General features: G+C 43.0%; 2 protein-coding genes across 8 annotated transcripts in view; one reads left to right on the top strand and one right to left on the bottom strand.

Annotated features, from left to right (window-relative positions):
* Window positions 1–8,772, top strand: part of LOC142391695 (sodium channel protein type 2 subunit alpha-like) — a 34,867-nt gene extending 26,095 nt beyond the window's left edge. For all 5 annotated transcript variants that reach the window (XM_075477679.1, XM_075477681.1, XM_075477677.1 and 2 more), the window contains 5 exons: window positions 445–498; window positions 643–780; window positions 4,140–4,244; window positions 4,362–4,632; window positions 4,722–8,772. In XM_075477679.1, the coding sequence (XP_075333794.1) occupies window positions 445–498; window positions 643–780; window positions 4,140–4,244; window positions 4,362–4,632; window positions 4,722–5,899 (1,746 nt within the window). In that variant the 3' untranslated portion in view covers window positions 5,900–8,772. The remainder of the gene's footprint in view (window positions 1–444; window positions 499–642; window positions 781–4,139; window positions 4,245–4,361; window positions 4,633–4,721) is intronic.
* Window positions 8,773–11,019: 2,247 nt separating this feature from the next.
* Window positions 11,020–19,219, bottom strand: LOC142391693 (uncharacterized). 3 transcript variants are annotated; one of them, XM_075477673.1, is made up of 6 exons: window positions 18,863–19,219; window positions 17,851–17,938; window positions 16,368–16,541; window positions 15,370–15,626; window positions 14,979–15,290; window positions 11,020–13,518 (listed from the first exon to the last, which is right to left on the bottom strand). In XM_075477673.1, exons 3-6 carry the CDS (start codon window positions 16,513–16,515, stop codon window positions 12,409–12,411), a joined length of 1,827 nt encoding a protein of 608 aa, XP_075333788.1. In that variant the 5' UTR covers window positions 16,516–16,541; window positions 17,851–17,938; window positions 18,863–19,219; the 3' UTR covers window positions 11,020–12,408. The 3 variants fall into 3 exon arrangements, with proteins under 3 accessions (XP_075333788.1, XP_075333786.1, XP_075333787.1); XM_075477671.1 differs by lacking the exon at window positions 17,851–17,938; XM_075477672.1 differs by lacking the exon at window positions 17,851–17,938 and having other exon boundaries at window positions 14,994–15,290.
* Between the last annotated feature and the right edge of the window lie 300 nt (window positions 19,220–19,519).

The raw sequence follows: 19,519 nt of genomic DNA, 5'->3' as shown, positions 1-19,519 counted from the left end.
ATTCAAAATGCAGAGCAAACAGTAGCATCTACATAGGGGCAATTGATTCATAACAAAGTATTATTTATAAAACAGGATTGTGCCAATAATCACACTGTAGCTTGAATCACACTGTTGTTGAATAAGGATAGTTTGTATAGGCGCTACCCAATTAAATCCTTTCAGAATGTATATAATATGGAATAGTCGGAATGAATTGACATAAATTGATGTAATTGATTGTTGTGCTGCTTCTTGGCAAAGTCACATGCTGCAATTATTGTAATAAAAGCACTGCTGGCTGTGGCTTACCAAATTAATTATATATATATATATATAAATATATAAATATATATATCTCAAAGATGCGCATTGTTTCTTATTATCATGGGCCGTGTCAGACTGTCTGATTATTCCGTCTTGTAGATTTAAACTCTGACTCTTCTGATTATTATCTGCACTCAGGCAACATTTAAAGGTTGGATGGACATCATGTATGCAGCTGTGGACTCTCGAAATGTAAGTGTTTCGATGGCGAACAGAGTAAAGTTTCAGAATGGCTTTCACACAGTGGAAAAGCCTCCAATGCCTGGAGCTTTTTCTGTTTGAGGGGATTGACATGAAAGTCAGTAAATTTTCATTAAAGCTTTGTCTTGCTTCTAGTTGGAGGACCAGCCTGAGTATGAAGTGAACCTGTACATGTACCTCTACTTCGTCATCTTCATCATCTTTGGTTCCTTCTTCACACTCAATCTGTTCATTGGTGTCATCATCGACAACTTCAACCAGCAGAAGAAAAAGATAAGTTGCAACTTTGACGTGAATGTGGTTTATGGACTGTACGGTGGAAATAGCGCTATTTTAAATTAACACTAGATTTGAAAAAGGTTCTCAGTTTTCTCAACCTGGAACTGTCACAGTTTGTTATTCTGTAAACAATCAATATGAAAGCGGGCTTATCACAAATGATAAACTTACGTCTTACTTGTTTATGAAGGAAGGACGTTCCACTTCTGAGGTTACAAAAGTTGCTGTTGTAGTGAAGCTTTGAGTTTTCCATTTGGATTTTCGTTGGCTTGGTTTTTAAAGGGGTGTTTACATTGTTTAAAGTTAGGGTTTTGTGAAGTACATATGAGCAGGTCATATCAGTGCACTCTCAATTTGGAGAATCTAACTCGCCGCTGCTCAGAAGAAGGACAATAAAAAAGAACTTCCACTATTTAGAACAACTCATTATCTCATTATCTGTCTTTGTGTTGTTTCAGATCGCTAACACAGCTACACGTGTATGACTTGCATTGTGCAATTAGCTCGTTTTTTTTTGTTTTGTTTTTTTTGCACAAACATGGTAGCAAACATATTACCAGCGCAGCTCTTTCACTTATTGTTGCTCTTTGGTAGATCACACACACCAAACTGAGGCTGTTCAGCACTTTATGCTGGTGGGTCGGTGGCTAAGCCAATGTTTGCTTTTCTGTTATGGTTTAATTATTACATCTTTAAAAGCCTGGGGTACATTAACTGTTAATATGCATATACTGATCAGATCCAATATGGTAAAATTAAATGGAAAAACCTCCTTGAATGGTCTGATTGAGATGAGGTCTGAAAGACAAGTTGATAGCTTTGCAAAGGGATTTCCTTATGTTATTAGACCATCTTTCCAGTCTTAAGTGAAATTTCTCTTGATTAGTGGAACGCAACTTCCTTTAGTGCCTTTTTTTTTAAGAATGTACCCATGAATTACCCCAAGAAGCAAACCTCTGACTGATTCCCTTCTTCTTCAGAGGGGAATATATTAATCTTTAGAATTTCCTAATAACAGAGTATCACCCATGACAGACAGAATACCTCTAATCTAAAAAAGCTATGAGTGATGCACCATTGTTTTTAAAATCTTGGTAGGCGTGCATGTTTGACTCCAGAGAGATGATCTGTGAACTTTCTCCATTCCTGTGGGATTCAGTCGATTTCATAGATCTGTCGAGACTCAAGATGCCCATACATTGTTTTTAGGCATGCTCAATATTTAGATCTTTTCTAGACTCATTAAACACTGTGCTATGATGGAAGCCATACATTTTAGACACTCCAGCTCCTGCGAATGAAATCATATTTCAAAGAACAAATCCCTAAAAATATATGAAAGTTTGTTGTTGCGCCACAGTGGTGTTGCTGTTATCAACGTTGACATGCATAGCTTTGATTCTGCGCTGCAGTGTTGGTACACTTGACATAGTACCCAGCAGGTATTAGTGCTGCGTCACACTGTGACAATCACAAACAAAAGCCGGGAACAAAGCAACTGAAGCACAGATTCGGCCAAAGCAGGCCTGCAACTACGTTAAAGAAAAAGCCGGAACGACTGCACGGTGAGGACCTGCTGCTGCCGAGGATTACTGAGGGAGCATGAGTCACTGCGAAACATCCTGCCCGCACGTACACACGCAGTGTCACAGTGAATGTCGTCGGGAAATGCACCCTCCGCTCATCCAAGAGCTAACAAGTAGAGACCGGCAACGCCCAAGAGATGAAGGGGGAGGAGGGAAAGAGAAAGAAAGACAGAGACGGGGTGTGTGTGTGTGTGTTGGAGGGGTGGTTTGCATTGTGTTTGCTGCATGTTGGCCGTCTGTCTCGACTGATTTAGACCCTGTATCAGTCTGTGTTGTGCATCAACCCCGCAGCCAAAGCATCACACAGATGGTTGTTCGGTGTTGACACCAGTCCTGCCTCCAGACACACATGATACACTCACTGAACAGCGCTGAGGCTATGATACTGAGGAGCGAATTAGTGGCAGCATAGTGACTTCGTTGGCTGAAATGTATACCAATTTAGAAATGGACTGTCTGCATTGATTGTTATTGTTTTCACAATACAAACGCAGATATTTGTGAAGGTTATCGTAGCACATCACACATGTGCTGTAAATCAACAACTTAAAAACATAATAGACTTATACCTTCCTAAATTGCCCTGAAAATGGTCAGGTACAAGAATTGAGCTGTGGAAAAAAAAAAGAATCCTCAAAAAAGCTTGAAGAATGGTAAATAGATTGTTTACCATTCTTCAACTAAATCATGTTGTAACACGCAGACGCAGAATGTTCACGACCACTCTTCCCCCTGAGCTAAAGCCCCCCAATTGCTCCCTGTACCCCGTCATACCTCCATAATGTCTCCCGGATCTTAAAGCCTCATTTCCACTATGCAGTCCGGTACGGGTCGGGTCGCTTTGGGGTCAGCTTGCGTTCCCACTGTACATAGGGGACCCTCAGGGGTGGGCGGAGTGCGTACCAAAGCGTAAATAGCAAATAGCAGCAAATAACAAATAACATCCATAATTTCGAGCCACCTCCAAGCGTCCTCAGCTTAATGCGACACTGGCTCGCGGTCCGGTCGAAACCACTCTCTGCCATTTTTGCGGCAATCAGCTGGAAAACTTTTTCGTTTCGCACAGCACCATCGAGCTCCCGCTGCACAGCCTCCTCACCAACAACGGAGAGCAGAGCCTGGAACCGGTCCTGTGTGCTTGGTACCCCAAACAGAAGGGTTACAAAAACGGTAACGGGTACCATGGGACCGGTACGCTTTCGTGGTAGTGGAAACACTGAAATAAGCGAACCGTTCTGAACCGACCCGTACCAGACTGCATAGTGGAAATGGGGCTTAACACACCGTCACCAACATCTTCACCCTCATCAGGATACACTGAGACCTCCTCTGCCTCCCCCACCGGCCCATCTGACTCCCACAGTCGGGTGAAGAAGCAACAACTCTGAGTCTGACTTCAAGAAGAGACAAAGCAGACTCGACTTTTTGAGGAACCTTGGGTTCTTCGGTATTTTTTAGCAAGGTGTTGAATACCTTGAACAAGTTTGTGGTGGAGACTGCATCTGCTTTGCAGCCATTTGTCGGGGTAGCAGGGTCAGAGCCAGTGATTCAAAGGAACTGATAAAGAAATTGGCCTGTTTTCTGGGGGCTGCTCTGGAGCCCCTGGAGCCGATTGTTGTTGTGTGCAGTATTGTCCGTTATGTTCGGACATTACGTTTTTCTTTGCGCCAAGTGTGTGTTCAGTCAAGAGGCTTCTTCCGCTGTGGTTCAACAAATAACGGTACGAGAATGTGTGTTGTAACCAAGTTTTCCTGTTTTCCCCTTTACTTGGGAGGTCAAGACATCTTCATGACAGAAGAACAGAAGAAATATTACAATGCCATGAAGAAGCTGGGTTCCAAGAAACCACAAAAACCTATCCCACGGCCAGCGGTGAGGTTCTGCCGTGCTTGGCCATTGCCTATGAATATGCAAAAAGAAAATCAAATGAAATACAGGTGTGACACTACTAATGCTCTCGTATTCTTTTCTTCCCCACCCTGCTTTCAGAATGCATTTCAAGGTTGTGTGTTTGACTTCATAACAAAGCAGGCCTTTGACATTGTGATCATGATCCTCATCTGCCTTAACATGGTGACCATGATGGTAGAAACGGACGATCAGACGCCAGAAATGGACACCATCCTCTACCGGATCAACCTGGTCTTCATCGTGCTCTTCACTGGGGAGTGCGTGCTCAAGATGATATCTCTCCGTCACTATTACTTCACCATAGGTTGGAACATATTTGATTTTGTGGTGGTGATCCTGTCGATCGTAGGTAAGGAGATCTTTTCCAGCGTCTCAGATTTCCTTTTTGTATTGTCCGAAATATCGTATGGCTGAATCTGATGTGTTTTGCTTTCGCAGGTATGTTTTTGTCTGAAGTTATCGAGAAGTACTTTGTGTCCCCAACACTGTTCAGAGTGATTCGACTGGCCCGGATCGGCCGCATCCTCCGCCTTATCAAAGGTGCCAAGGGCATCCGGACGCTCCTCTTTGCCTTGATGATGTCTCTCCCCGCTCTCTTCAACATTGGCCTTCTCCTCTTCCTGGTTATGTTCATCTATGCCATCTTTGGCATGTCCAACTTTGCTTATGTCAAGAGGGAAGCAGGAATCGATGACATGTTCAATTTCGAGACCTTTGGGAACAGCATGATCTGTTTGTTTCAGATTACAACCTCAGCCGGGTGGGACGGCCTGCTGGCGCCCATTCTGAACAAGAGGGAGCCCGACTGTGACGGCCAGATGGAACACCCAGGCAACTCCTACAAAGGCAACTGCGGCAATCCATCAGTGGCCATCTTCTTCTTCGTCAGCTACATCATCATCTGCTTTCTCATTGTGGTCAACATGTACATCGCTGTCATCCTGGAGAACTTCAGTGTAGCTACGGAGGAGAGCGCTGAGCCGCTGAGCGAGGACGATTTTGAGATGTTCTACGAGGTATGGGAGCGCTTCGATCCCGACGCCACTCAGTTCATGGAGTACAGCAAGCTCTCGGACTTTGCAGATGCTTTAGATCCACCACTGCGCATGGCCAAGCCTAATATGATCCAGCTCATTTCCATGGACCTGCCGATGGTGAGCGGCGAGCGTATCCACTGCCTCGACATCCTGTTTGCTTTCACCAAGCGAGTATTGGGTGAAGGCGGCGAGATGGACGTGTTACGAGGGCAGATGGAGGACCGCTTCATGGCCTCCAACCCCTCTAAGGTGTCTTACGAGCCCATCACCACCACCTTGCGCCGCAAGCAGGAGGAAATGTCGGCCACGGTTATACAGAGAGCCTTCCGCCGCTACCTGATCCGCCTGGCCATGAAAAAGGCCTCTGCCCTCTACAAGGAGAAGCTGAAGGAGGGCATCCGCGACCCGGATAAGGACGTGATGGTCATCTGCAAGTTCAACGAGAACTCCACCTCAGACAAAACAGACATGACTCCTTCCACGGCGTCACCGCCCTCCTACAACAGTGTGACCAAGTCGGACAAAGACAAGTACGAAAAAGAAAACAAAGGGAAAGACTTGAGAGACCGAAAGAAATAGACCTCTTAAAAAAAAAATAAGGGGGGGGGGGGCAAAAAAATTACATTTGTTTACAGCTTCTAGAGGGGTTAGACAGGTGTGTTTGTCTGTTGATTGTTAGGAGATGAGGAATGCTGTGCAGGAGGGCCTAAAACATGGCAAATACAGACATGTGGGATCTTCCCTGAGGGGAATGGGGAGGCAAGTTATCCAGCAGACACTGCCAGAGGATGAGTGGAACATAGACCTGCCTCTCTGCAAAACGCTTGTGATTTTCCTTTTGGTTGTTGTTCTTATCTGACACACTTGAGTGTACTGTTAAGTTGTCTGTAGCTAGTGCTGCTGCTACTACTATAAATCCAGTGTCTTGAATTTAACAATGGCTGTATCACTTAACAAGTTCTCTGCATACTTTTGATTCGTTCTCCTTTTTTTTGAGGGGGGGGTGTCTTTTTGTTTGTTTTTTTTAATGAGAAAGAATGTTTTCTACTTTTTAGTGTCTTTACTTTAAGAATGTGGCCACAGCTTGCACTGTTGTAAAATCATCAAGGGCAGGCAAAGTCGATGCTGGAAGCTACGACCATCGGAGAGCAGCGCAGTGCAGGACCGGTGTGGGACTGCTTGTGGTTCATACAGTATACTAAGCTGGAGCATACCGCTGAAGTGCAATGAACAAATACTCTGTCTCCACTGGTGGCGAATCGGTGGTTTTTGAAAACCGTAATTGTGCTTCTATCTGAACTGAAAGGCTCCCGTTTCAGTGAAAAAAGTATGTCTCTAGACACAGAGAAACTGAATGTATGCAAGCAGGAGGAAGGAGACTCATTTTAAGTGACTCCAGGAAACATTCCTGGTTGCTTTTTTTTTTTTTTGCCAAGATTTCGATGACACAGTTTGCTCTCATGTCATGTTCATGGCTCGAATTCCTACAAATAACAGCACTTTCCCGGGGGGTAACGTGCGGGGGTTCCAACACCTGAAAACAGACTGTTGATTTGATCAGAGTGCCTCTTTTTAAACATAAATGAGCTGACAGGACGCCGTAACTGCACGTCACTCCTTCTCAATAGGTGGAGATATTCATAAAGCAGCGACCTTTTATTTATTTATTTTTCTCGTAAAAGTCGAGTGTAGGTTGTCGTACGCTTCTTTGCCTCAGTGGTTGCCATCTTGGATACGAAAAAAAAAAAAGAGATCCGCCAACCGACTGGAAGACGGCCGAAGGATACTAGCGCAGAACTGCTGCTGATGCTAATTCCAGCTTGTTAGCCGGCCAGCTGCAGCGGATTTGTATCGGCCGCTGAAGTTAAACGTGTTGTGTACCTTTTTTTGTTTTGTAAGTGCGTTTTGAATTCACCAAAAAAATAAAAGAGTGCTGCTCAGTTTGTGATCAGAGACTGAACAGTGGCTGATCTGTGCAACTTTTGTCGCTTACCGGCAGAGTGTGACGTGGGTCCGACTCGGCCCCAAGGTCATGACCTTTGCCTCACTTGGGTTATGGGATGTGTTGTATGAGCCTCAAGTCTGAAATGAACAAATCCGTTTGTTTGAATCTACAGTACAGAGACGGTTGCAACAGGTTCGGTGATTAATAGACAAACTCTCCGACTGTTGGTCTACTATATTTCTATGGAAAAAACTGGTGGTAATGACCATTTAGATGTGCCATCACTGCCCTCTCTGATGAGCTGAAGTGCAATCTGTCGTGCGTTTCCTTATGCAGAAGGAAGATGTCCTCTTCACTTCGCCACATGCGCATCTGAGTGGTTTTGACAGAGATTTGGCACTTCTATCAGCGATATAAGGTCAGGGTGGCGGGACTTTTAATTAAGAATGAGAACCAAGTATGCTCCCCACATACTGACAGTGTGTTCAACTTTTTTTCCCCAGTTCAGGACACATCCTCTATGTACATCAAAATTTATTGCCCGCCATTGCAATAGCGGTATTAATCTTCTCGTCGAACTCTTGGCAGCAAAGTTAAGAAGCCAGTATCCCCCCCCCCCCCAAAAAAAAAAAAACTCCTGCTGAGGTGACGCTCCAACCTGCCACAGTGTTGCAATGTCTCTTGCATTGGCTGCCCCCCCCCCCCCCCCCATCTCGCCTCCTCGCCACATCTCCATCGCCTCCTGTAAAGAAAATGTCTTCAGTGATGAGCTATAAAAAAGAAAAAAGACAGCGTCTGTCTTTCAAACTGCTTTCAACCTTGAACATGACAATATATCACATATAAAGGTTATAATATCACAGATGTTTGTATGCCGTTCATGTTGTTTAAATTGAGAAGCGAGTGGTTTTAAACGTAGTCGTTCGGTTTGTAAATAATCCAGCTGTTTTCGGGGGCCCACAGTATGCATCACACTTACATTTGACGTAAGAGCACTTTTTATCCCCACTGCTATGTAATCCCACGTGTGGTGGTCGTATATATGTAAGTGTGCGTTTGAGAGAGGGAGTGGTTTGAGTGTCTGTGCTTCTGTGTGTGTTGTACATGTGAGGAAAGGAGACTGCGAGAATGTCCGGGCATCCGTTCTCTCACGTGAGCAGAAACTGGGCTCTGCGGCTCGCTTACGTTCCACTGATTATAAATAACATTTTTACTGTAGATATGAGTGCATTTTTCCAGTCTTCAGATTTGATTTCACATTTTTTCTAAACGACCTCTTCTTCTTTTTTTTTCTTTTTTCTTTTTATTTCGTCCCCCCAGCACTGTAACACGCGATGAAACACATGTATGGTCCCCATATCTATAGATACGAACCATGAAGCAATCAGTAGCCATCTCTCATTGCGCTTGTAGTGTTTTAGTGAACTGCATGCAGGAAGTGACTACTGTCCGCTCATATGGTATATCATTTTAAAACCAAAAGAATAAAGGACATATTTTTTGTAAACGCTCGTTTATTTTCTCCTTTTTCCTTTTTGTTCAATTCTAGGTTGTTGTTTTTTTTTTTGTTTTGTTTTTTGTCCTGTGACGTCAACTCTTCATCCAGCGATATATTTTTGGGGGGAAGGGGGGGTGATTGCTTTACAGGTCGAAAAGGATCATTCATGTGATTCAAGTTCATGTTGCACTTGCCTATGTATCAATTTTATTTATTTATTTTTTTTTGTTATGACCAAAGATGTGGCAACAAAACAAAATCTAGATTTCCAAAATAAACCTACTTTGGGAAGCATATTTTTGCATGCAAGATGCATTCATTTGGAGGCGAAGGAAGAAGAAGAACTGGCACATGCAATGAGATTTAAAGAGATGTTTAGCTAATGAGATGCTGGGTTGTTTTCAGCCCGAGGATAATTGGAATATAGACAGCTGGGACTCAGGAACTGGGTCAGTGACCCTCCCTGCCAGAGGGTGAAACCGGTAGAAGTTTGAGTTTGTGTGTACCCTGAAAGAAATGGTAGAAACAATTATATGTGAACCCCAGAAGGAAGCAGTCGGTGCACAGCTTTATGACATCTTAATGTTCATAGGCTATTCCATGGCAGTGTAACAGTTTTTCGTTTTCTCCCCGAATTACAATTGAAGCACTTACTTATATAGTCTCTGACTCAGTTTTGGACGCCTGTTTCACCTAGAACAAAGAAAGGGAATCAATTCGGAGCAGGAGCCCCCGGTTGAGTTGACACGGAGTGACCGGCATCAACTACAATTCCTCCTTTTGAAGCGTGCCCGAGTGGTGTGAAACAACGGAACCTTCATGGGCAGCTTACAAATTCATGACCCCGAGATGATTAGATGAAAATTAGAAAAACAAAGAAAAGAATTTCCCTCACGTTTCTGTCCACACACCAGCATGCATGCCTCCGGTTGTGTTGCTTTACGAGCACCTGTATCTGGGACTCGCTGGTTTATTGTTCGGTCTCCTGTGTTTGCCCAACTGTATGCAGACTCGAGCGCCACTAATTGCAGGATCCACACAGATGTGTGCGAGGAGGAGAAGAAGAATTAGAAGAAGAAGAAGAAGAGGAAACCGGTGCTGTGATTGACAGGAAGGAGACGGAGGTGAAAAGCCGAGACAACCCCCACCCTTAAACCCCTTTGCTACTCAAGCTTCTCCCTTCCTGTTGCCTGGCAACCAAACATCACAGCTCCGCTGCCTGTGATTGATCAGCAGCTTTTCTGGGCTTGCTTACCCACAATACCTTGCAGACAAAAAGGCAAACAGGCACCCGCCCCCCTCCTCCAACCCCTAGCACACCTTATCAGTTTATATTATATAAGGAAGGGTTGAGGCCATGTAATGACCTTGTGTTCCTAATGAAAGCCATTGTACAGCCTGTACTGAACATGTCATTGTTGGAGGATCATAAATGGCCATAAGGTCTGGCTTTAGCCCCTGCCGTTTGTTCTGTGGTCATCCAATGAGCCATGAAGAGATTCATCTATACATAAAGAGGTTGGTCAATGACAAAAAAAAAAAAAAAAAAAGCTTCCTCTTAATTGCTCTGCCTCAGACTCACCCAGACAGCCATCATCCTTTGGCTGGCACAGCAGTGCTCTCTATAGGTTGAAAGGAGCAACGGCGTTCACACTAAAACTCTGGTGGGGTGTGTAAACGACAGCTGTACAGCAGGAGGGAACGTCAGTGAAACAGATCTTCATGTCACTGAAAAACCAAAGGTGTGCGTTGCCAAAGTGCTGCTGCGGGCAGGTGGTTTGCATTATTTTAGTTGTCGGAGAGGAAAAACAGTTTTAGATCTCGTTTGTCGGTTGATGGAGGACAGATGTTCTGAGCAAACTAATGTCACAGATTGCCCTAAGGCACAAACAATGAAACCAACAAAACCACTTACGTCAGAAAAGATGATTTAACGCCCCTCACGTTGGATGATGTCAGTGGCAACCAAGGTGAAGTCAGGAAACGAGGGGCCATCTGCTGGCAAGAAAAAAGAAGACTGCCATGTGGCGGGTGTTGCCAAGTTTGTTTCCCTTTCTATCTTGTAAAGTACGTTTATTAAATGGTTTCAAGATTACCAAGAGCTCAAATTTGAGTCACATGTATAATTACTAGTGCAAATAATTCACAACCTTTAATACGAGGTGGGAAGTTGAAATTGCTTTTCTTCAGTGTTTCTCAGAACATAAAATCCCCATTATTGGCAGTAAAGACAAAAACAATTGTTTTTTTTCTTCAGTAGTTGTAGTTTTATTTTTCATTTGATCATTTATTCATCGAAAGGGCTGTAAAACGATAGCTAATGTGCACAGACGAAACGCTGTAATGTTGATAAAAGGCTTATTTTCAAGTCTCAAATTCACTCTAAGACACAGTGCTGATGTTGTTTTAAAGGTTAAATTTAGACCATATGATGTAGAAGTTAAGTATGCCTATGGTTTTAAACATGATAAACCCTGTCGCATCGTACAGTTAGAGGCTAACATCAAAATGCTAACAAATGTTAATGTTTCACCTTTTTTTAGCTCGATTTTGGGTTTGTGTGTGTGGGGACCAGACTTTTGGCCAGACACACACCTGGTTCAGGTTCAGCTACCAAACTCAGGCTAATTCTGGGCGTTTGCCGATGGGCCATTATGGGGCCAAACCTCTTTGGTTACCTAATTGTTAAATGAATGATAATTGTCATTAGTACTAAATGAAAAACTGACTGCACAGAATTTGGCCTGGTTAGCAGAAATGGAAAAAGCTTTTAGAACTGACAACTATCAAAGTTATTTTTTTTTTACATCCTGGCTTTTATTAAAGTCTACTTGATGAATATGGAAACTTCGATATGAACTGTAATTAAATGGATTTTAACTGAGCATGCAGTGGGTTTATCAATCTTGAAATGAGAACTGTGAGGGTGAAAAAACACGTTAGCTAGAGTCTCAAAAACCATCGGTCGGAATGCATTACAAAGGTCCAGAGAAGGGCATATAAACATGGGCTCAACACCGAAATATTTATTATGGCTGAACCAAAGCAATTCATAATCAAAGCAATTCATCACTCAAGAGTTACTCATACTGCCAGAACTTTGCCAGAAAAGGAAACAAAAACAACCCTTGAATACTAATAGTAGGTCATAAAAGTGAAAGTGTTTTACCAGTGACATTTACCATCTACAGTTTTATGGGCTGTGCAAGCCATGATACATCTTCAGTAAACTGAACACATGCCATACAGATAAGCAATTTAGAATCATTAACAGCAACAATAAGACAGCAGCACAACAGAAATAAACGTCCGTTTAACACAAGCACCTCGAAATTCTTCTTTTTAATTCATTACAGATGCCAGCCACGACCAGAAAACATGCGGCAATGATCAAGGACTTTTTACAACGGGGCAAAAATATTGTAACCTATAGCAGTGTCGTTACAAGGTAACTCACAGAAACACAGTTTTATTTTTTCATAACATCGTTTTACAGTCTTTTGTCTTTTGAAACAAACTCAGCTGAACTGTGATCATCTCCTTGGAAGTGCACTTATCAAGAATGTATCATGTAGTAACTCGTACGGGTTCATTCTTGAATTCAGATTTCCAAATAATAACTAATCCCTCAAGTCATTTCAGTCATCAGACACCCTCTGATGATGCTGTTTGATTGGCGTCTCCTTGTGTCTGCGGTCCCGGTTGCTCGTGTATGGGCTCTCTTATTTCCTCTGTCTGCTTCTCAGCCGAAGCTTCAGTCTGTGAGTCATTACAGTCTGGATTGTTCTGAAGGTCTGGCGAGCGAGGCGGTTTGTCGGACACACCAGTGGGGGCAGTGTTCATCTCACGGGTGTCTGCGTGTGAGCAAGTTTGGAGTGTCATAGGCTCTGGGAAGTGAGAGGGAGTGCTCTGCTGCCCTGTTTGGCCGTGGAAGTCTGTGTTTATATCAGACTCCAATGCAGACTCTACAGAGGGGAGCATGGGAGTGATGTTCACATTTTCAGTGAGGAAAGGAGTGTCATTCACAGAGCTTTCCATTTGATAGTGCTGCATGGGAGGGGTGCTGTGGAAGGGGTTGCTGAGGTTCACAAGTGTGCTGTTAGAGTAGCTGAGCACAGAGGGAAGTGGAACAGAGTAAGGTGGAGGATTCAGTCCCTGTAACGAACAGTCCCAGTCTTCCTCATCTTCCTCTTCCTCCTCTTCCTCGTCGTCTTCTTCATCTTCCTCGTCGTCTTCTCCCTCCTCTGGGTCGTACGTTTCCAGGCTGTGTGTGCTGCAGTCCGACAGCCCGCTGCATACACTGCTGCCATCCTCATCATAAGCTTCATCCTCCTCATCATCGTCTTCTTCGTCCTCATCCTCATCCTCATCGTCTTCTTCCTCTTCCTCCTCCTCGCCTAGATGTGAATCTGTGCCGCCTGTGTTCTGGAGATGCATGATGGGATTGTGCGGTGTGCTGCTCATCAGTGGAGACTGCAGGTTCGGCTGCTGCTGCTGCTGGATCAAGGAGGAGTCGCTATGGTAACGGTTGCCACTGGTTACAAGCTGGTGCTGCTGCTGCTGCTGCTGCTGCTGCTGCTGCTGCTGCTCTGGGTGCTGATGCTGATACTGCTCCTCGTGGCTCTTCTCCAGCTCCAGCTCCATGATGGTGTGCAGAAAGTGGGTGCGGACCCGGATCGGGTTGAACTCCAGGCGTCCTGTGCCGTTATTGCAGCCTTCCTTGGTGCAGCCACAAGGGAAGGACATGCGGTCCACCTGAGGGCAAAAATCTGAATTACATACACAAGTGTGGAGAGGGAACATTAGCTGAAGTAAACCAAGGTGTCAGTCAAAATGAATCGTGCCTGAAGAAGAAACTACACAACCTATTCCGGGTGTCAATGTTCTAAATGCAGAAGAACTGCATGTGGCCAAAGCCATGAACATGTTAGACGCTGAAATTCCTCTGAACTTCTAGGTTTAAGAGGGAAAAAATGAACCACTTGGCTCCAAATATTCAGGATGTTTTCAATATTGCATTAGGTAATGTACGATGGTTACCTTTTTGTCTTTTTTAAAACATTTAAAAAGGGTAAGTGCACGCTCAGAGGGTTACTACTTGGTAAGTAAACTCATTGTGATGAAAATGTTTACTATACTAAGGTAGCTTGCTCAAAAAAAGTGTGCTTGCTAAGCTAACTGCAAGCATGTTCACATTAACACTGCTTCCCACACGAGTTGACTATTTATGCCTATTGAACACTTCAAGTTATTAGCAGCTTCCACATAATGAGTTTGAAATAAATACTAAATGTAAAAATGGTTTATGGTTTATCCTTTACATAGTCAACTAGACTGGAGGGAGAACTTGGCAGCTAAGGATATTTTCAGTTGGTATTGAGCAGGTGCGTGAATGTGAGAAAGTGGAACATCACTTAATGTGGGACACTTAGCCTCTACTGCAATTCATTCTTAATCTAAAACAATCAAAGACTTTTATGATAGTTTTATCATGGATGTCGTGTGACTTAAAAAACACTTCAACTATATTAACTAATCTTTATTTGAATTAACACTGTAAAAAAAAAAGTCTACTAATATTAATCGGGGATAGACACAATTATCTCTGATGTTTTTTATATTTAAATCTAAATCAAATGTTCTATTTCTATGCTTTCAATGTTTCCATTAATACCAATTGGTGTCATAGATTGAATATGTCGTGATTTGTAGATTTTTGAAAATTTGCGATTGAATTTGGCATGCTTTTTCCAAGTCTGACACAAGTGTCCCATAAATGAAGGCATACAGCCCCCCCCCCCCCCCCCCCCCCTATTTTTATGCAAAGAAAACAAAAACGTGTGGCATTTGTTCTCTGGGTGTATGATGTATAATTTCTTCATGATAAGCGAGAAAACATCTCAGGGATATTAAGATGTAAGCGAGATCAAAAAATTTAAAAAAATGTAGTTTTCAGTTTGCTTGAAATTCTGTTTCCTTCCAGATTCTTACTTGGAAATAAAAGCCTTGTTTATAAGAGGCAATAAAATTGACTGTATGTGCAACATAACTTTAGTGTAGGGCCACACTTACAACAGAAAAACCCACTTGTTTCTTTAACCGTGTTTTTACAGTATAGTGTACATGAATGAATATATGAATATGAAAATCAAACCTTCTGTTTTTACTGCACAGACAGACATTAACAACACTTGAGTATTATAGATGGGCCTCACCACAGTTCCATTTACCTGGCACTTAATGCCGGCCAGGCTGCAAGCACAGGTCTCCGGGTCACATATCCCCCGGCAGCGACACCCACACTCCTCCCTTGACATGCGTAGGGCACGCAGCTCATGCTTCTCCTCCACTTCAATGCGCCGGACCCCAGAGGCCCGCAGGAGCGCCCGGCGCCTCCTGGTGGTCAAAGGCTGGAGGAAGAAGTACTCATCCACCTCTGTGTTGTCCACATCTAGGTCGTCTTCTGAGATGTCATCGAGCGTTAGTGTATCTGCCTCCATAGATGACACGGTGCCATTCTTGGTGAGCTGGAAAAGACAGAAAACGTCAGACTATGCTTGGATTCCACATTTATAGTTTATGCAGGCACAAGTCTTTTCCACTGACTTTGAGTTTGATGGCATTGAGTTTCTCCTCTTTGAGATGATCCCTCAGCATGTTCCGATGACTCCTTTTCTGCTCCATGGCAAACTCTCTCAGAGTAAAACGCTTTACTCCGCTGTGACGTGGCGACATCCCCAGGGTACTGCCTCCCTGAGTGGGCACAGTGGTGAAGCCCTGCCGCCGGGCGAAGTAGTAGACTGTCACACTCTCAAAATGTACATTCCGGCCCCGCAGTCGCTTAGACTGCCGCTGGAGAGAGGCTGAGATTGAGAAAGAGAGGTGGCAAGCAATTTTTGCAAGATTAAACAGTGCTTTTTTCTGCTTAACTCGCCAAAGAATATCCTTGATGGCCATTCTGGAAGCTGCCCTCAAATCTAAAAACATGTGCACATCTCATAAATGTTATCAGGAAGGTCATGAATACCACAAAATGATGCTGTTCATGAGACTTCTGTTCATGAACACAGTGAACAACTTTTTATTAGAAAATAAAGATGAATAATGTAAGAACATCTATTTGATAGAATCTGAAAAGACAGTGGAAAAGCTCCAAGTAAAAATGCTCACGGACATCGTAAGTAAGTTCGGGCACATAGGTTGTATCGGCTCTTTTAGGGAGGATGTACTGAAGTGCATCATCAGCATATGGTTGGAATTTTGACTGTGTGGCGACCTGTTAACAAAAGTTGTCCCAAAATAGATCTTTGAGGAACACCACAGATGTGAGGTTAGGACAGTCCCTTGACTTTAATTATAAATGAGACCGAAACTAGATGATAACCATGCCTTTAATGGGTTTTCGTTCAATCCTAATAACATCCTCGTCAAATAGTTTCAAAGACATTGATAAAGATATGTAAGATTAAGATTAAAGTGAACCCTTGATATCCATTGGATTTCCATTGCTTCTGAATTAGGGCGACCACCTTGTGGAAAATTTTGTGTGCTTTATGTTCCTTATTCAGTGGAACTGCAAGAGGGGTACGTTAATGCGTTCTTACAGTCCAGAATCCCAGAGGGGACAGAATGGTTGAGACTATCGCTGCTGTTCCCGCTGTCACTGCAGGAAACCTCATCATCATCGGAGCCTTGCAGGGACAAAAAAGGGGACGGTCCCTCCTCAAGCTTCCTCTTCAGGATTCCACTCATTGTGTGGCACTTCCCACTGGTAAAACCTGCACAACAGACACATTTAAAGTTTACGGGCCACCATGAATAAAGCTTTGTGGCATCTTAATAAGTGTGATTATGTACCCATAATTAACAGCTTTGCATGACTGATGATTGCGTGGCTACAAGTCACAAACCAACGCAAAATCAGTGCTATTTCTGAAAAAGAACTTCTGTCTTATGAACTTGTGGCCTATTTGCATTAAATCCCATATCTATGATATATGTGAACACGTCGGTGAAGCATCCAGCTGTGATGCGATAATTTGGCTCAGAATATTCAAAACACCATATCCCTTTGCATTATAAAACTCTGTATAGTGGAGGCAGAAAACCTAAGACAAAGAGATTCAGCTTGTTCATGAATTTCAAATTTCATTAAAGTAGTATGCTGCAATGATATGCCTTCATAAGAAATACATCAGTGAATGCAGCAGCAACAGAATGTATTCAAGTATATACAGAAGAGTTCATACATATAGTTTAGTGAATCATCAAAAGATTTTAATAAAAAAGATTGTAAACCTCCATTTAATGTGGTAAAGGTAGAGCTACTTGTCTTTAATATGTATATTATCGCAATTATTATCATCAATATTGTAAGATTTAGTTGAATTTGTGACAATGAATACATTTTAGTGTTGATATATTTGTAATTTAATATCAAATGTCTTAATGAACATAAACGTTTTTGTGTTTGACTTCAGTTACGCCATAAACTGTTGAACTGATTGAGTTATACAGAATTAAGTATCAATTTTTGCAATTAACTCACAGTATTACCATAAAATTGTATTTGCGCTGTTATGAGTGGAAGATCACACATAATGGATTCCAATCTTTCTCAGTTGAGTTCTCTTAGATATCATACTTTATTCTTTTTTTAAAATATACTTTTTTGTTGTTTCTTTTCTTTGCGTACCGGTATCTTTTCTTTATATGCTCCACATGTCTGGAACAAACTCCCAGAAAGCCTCAGATCAGCTGAAACACTCAGTGTATTTAGGTCCAGGTTGAAGACACACCTATTTTCAGCTGTGTTTGACTAAAGCTCCAAATCTGAAGCTTGAATTTCAAAACTTAATCTTATTCTAACTACTGATTTTATCTATTGCTCTCATATCATTCTTTTTTTTGTTTAAATTTAAATCATGCTTTTTATTTCTACTGTTTTAATGTCTCTGTAAATCACTTTGAATCTCCTTGTTGTTGAATTGTGCTATACAAATAAACTTGCCTTGTCTTGCCTATATTTCTATTTTACATCCAAAGCTGTAGCTCATGGCAACATTCGAAGGAAACATGTTTTCTAACCAGTCGGGTCTCTTATTCGATGGTTTACGTTCAAACTGGCGCCCCAACGTCAGATGTTTCTGGATGACCTTGCCAGGTTTTGTAATGCCTAAACAAGAGAATAAATAATTGCTGAGTGGCGTGTGGCAGCTCATGGACATTTCTGTGACCTGATGTTTTTCTTCTCCTATTGGTTGCTTTTGTGCAACATTGAAAGAAAGCTACCACCTCTGACTAGAGGTGACTAGAACGCACAGTGAGTTCTTTACATTGTTCAGAAAGACAGTTGTTGTAAGTAAGCGTGTTTTGAGCCAGCTCTTTGAACTTTGCAGACAATTCAGTTTGAAATGAGAATAATATGTTGAGCTTACTGTTTGGACTGGTCAAGGATTACATCATATGCAGCAGAGCTGAATGTTGGGGCAAGGTTTTCCTCACTTACAGGCTTTGTCTCTTTTCTTATAAGCCTTTTGCCAATTAGTTCCCTTTTAAATTACCTTCTATTGGACGTGTATCTGACCATCTTTTAGATAAATCTCTCGTAATGTCTCCTGAACTGTTTTTACCTCGAGCCCCCCTGGTTTTCAGACCCACTCTCCTGTACACTGTCTTTTAGAAAAAGACTAATCTGTGGACAGATTTCAGACTAACACTGAACACAGCGGACAACATTAAATCTTTGAAAGTAATTATTTCTTTCAGATTGTTTTTTTTTTTCCGTGTTACAAACATCCCTTGCTGAGCACTAATGACCAGTTCCATATAAGGCAACAACCTGCACACTCACACACACACACACACACACACACACACACACACACATGCAGAAGCCTGCTCATATGTCTGTTCACATCCCTGCATGCATGCGCAGCCTCCCGATCCCCATACATGTCCACATCCCATACCCCAGAATGGGGAATTCTTATTGACAAATGGAAGTCAGCAGCGCCATGTGACGTAATTAAACCTCTCGGTGCCCTGGGCTGCTGAATGCATTAAAGACTCTCCATGAGTCTGTCCCATCGTCACTGACCTGTTTCCTTGGCTTGCTTTTGGTTTCCAGGAGGTCCTCTTGACTCTCTCCTCTGCATCCACAGTGCTCACCAGCAGCAGCCAAACATCCCCATGTGTCGTGATGATGCAGTGAGCGCTGCCATGATGCCTGCTCTCTCTTTCTCTCTTTCCAGCAGCCTCTGGCACTATTGTGCAGCGCCGAGCACCTCTGCCTCTGCCTCTGTCACAGTCTTATGCCTTCTTCCTCTGCACCCTCATTCTGTGCTCATACTGTCAGCTCTCTCACTGTCTGATTCTCTCCTGCTCCGCAACCCCCCCTTTTTCCTCTCCCTCTCCCCCTCTCCTCACAAAGACTTGTTAGCTCGGTGCTGCTGCCGGCTGGAAGCGCTGGAGCTTGACTGAGGTGAAGCAAGCCCTACGAGATCATAGAAAGAAGGGGTGTGTTGGAGTGGTGGTGGTGGTGTTGAGGAGGGAGAAGTGCAGATTCTGCCGTGTGAAATATCTCGGTCCTGTTGTCTTCAGGAGAATTTTTCATTCAGATGAACAGGATCACAAGTTTTTATCAACCTTATCTTAAGTTGGAAGTGATACTGGGTTACATCTGACTTGAAATGAATACATCAAGAGGCATTTGGAATGTAAATGTATTTGGCGCTCGGGTTTGTGATTTCTTTCT

Source organism: Odontesthes bonariensis, chromosome 11, assembly GCF_027942865.1.
Source record: "Odontesthes bonariensis isolate fOdoBon6 chromosome 11, fOdoBon6.hap1, whole genome shotgun sequence".
Taxonomy (NCBI): Eukaryota; Metazoa; Chordata; class Actinopteri; order Atheriniformes; family Atherinopsidae; genus Odontesthes; species Odontesthes bonariensis.
This window is presented reverse-complemented; position numbering and strand designations above follow the sequence as displayed.

Excerpts from the sequence above, each read along its gene's own strand:
- LOC142391693 (XM_075477671.1), bottom strand. The coding sequence starts at position 18,920 with ATGCAGAGGAGAGAGTCAAGAGGACCTCCTGGAAACCAAAAGCAAGCC. Across the intron at positions 16,542-18,862 it reads AAAGCAAGCCAAGGAAACAG|GTTTTACCAGTGGGAAGTGC; the intron begins GTCAGTGACGAT and ends TCTGTTGTGCAG. Across the intron at positions 15,627-16,367 it reads CCCCTCTGGGATTCTGGACT|CCTCTCTCCAGCGGCAGTCT; the intron begins GTAAGAACGCAT and ends TCTCAATCTCAG.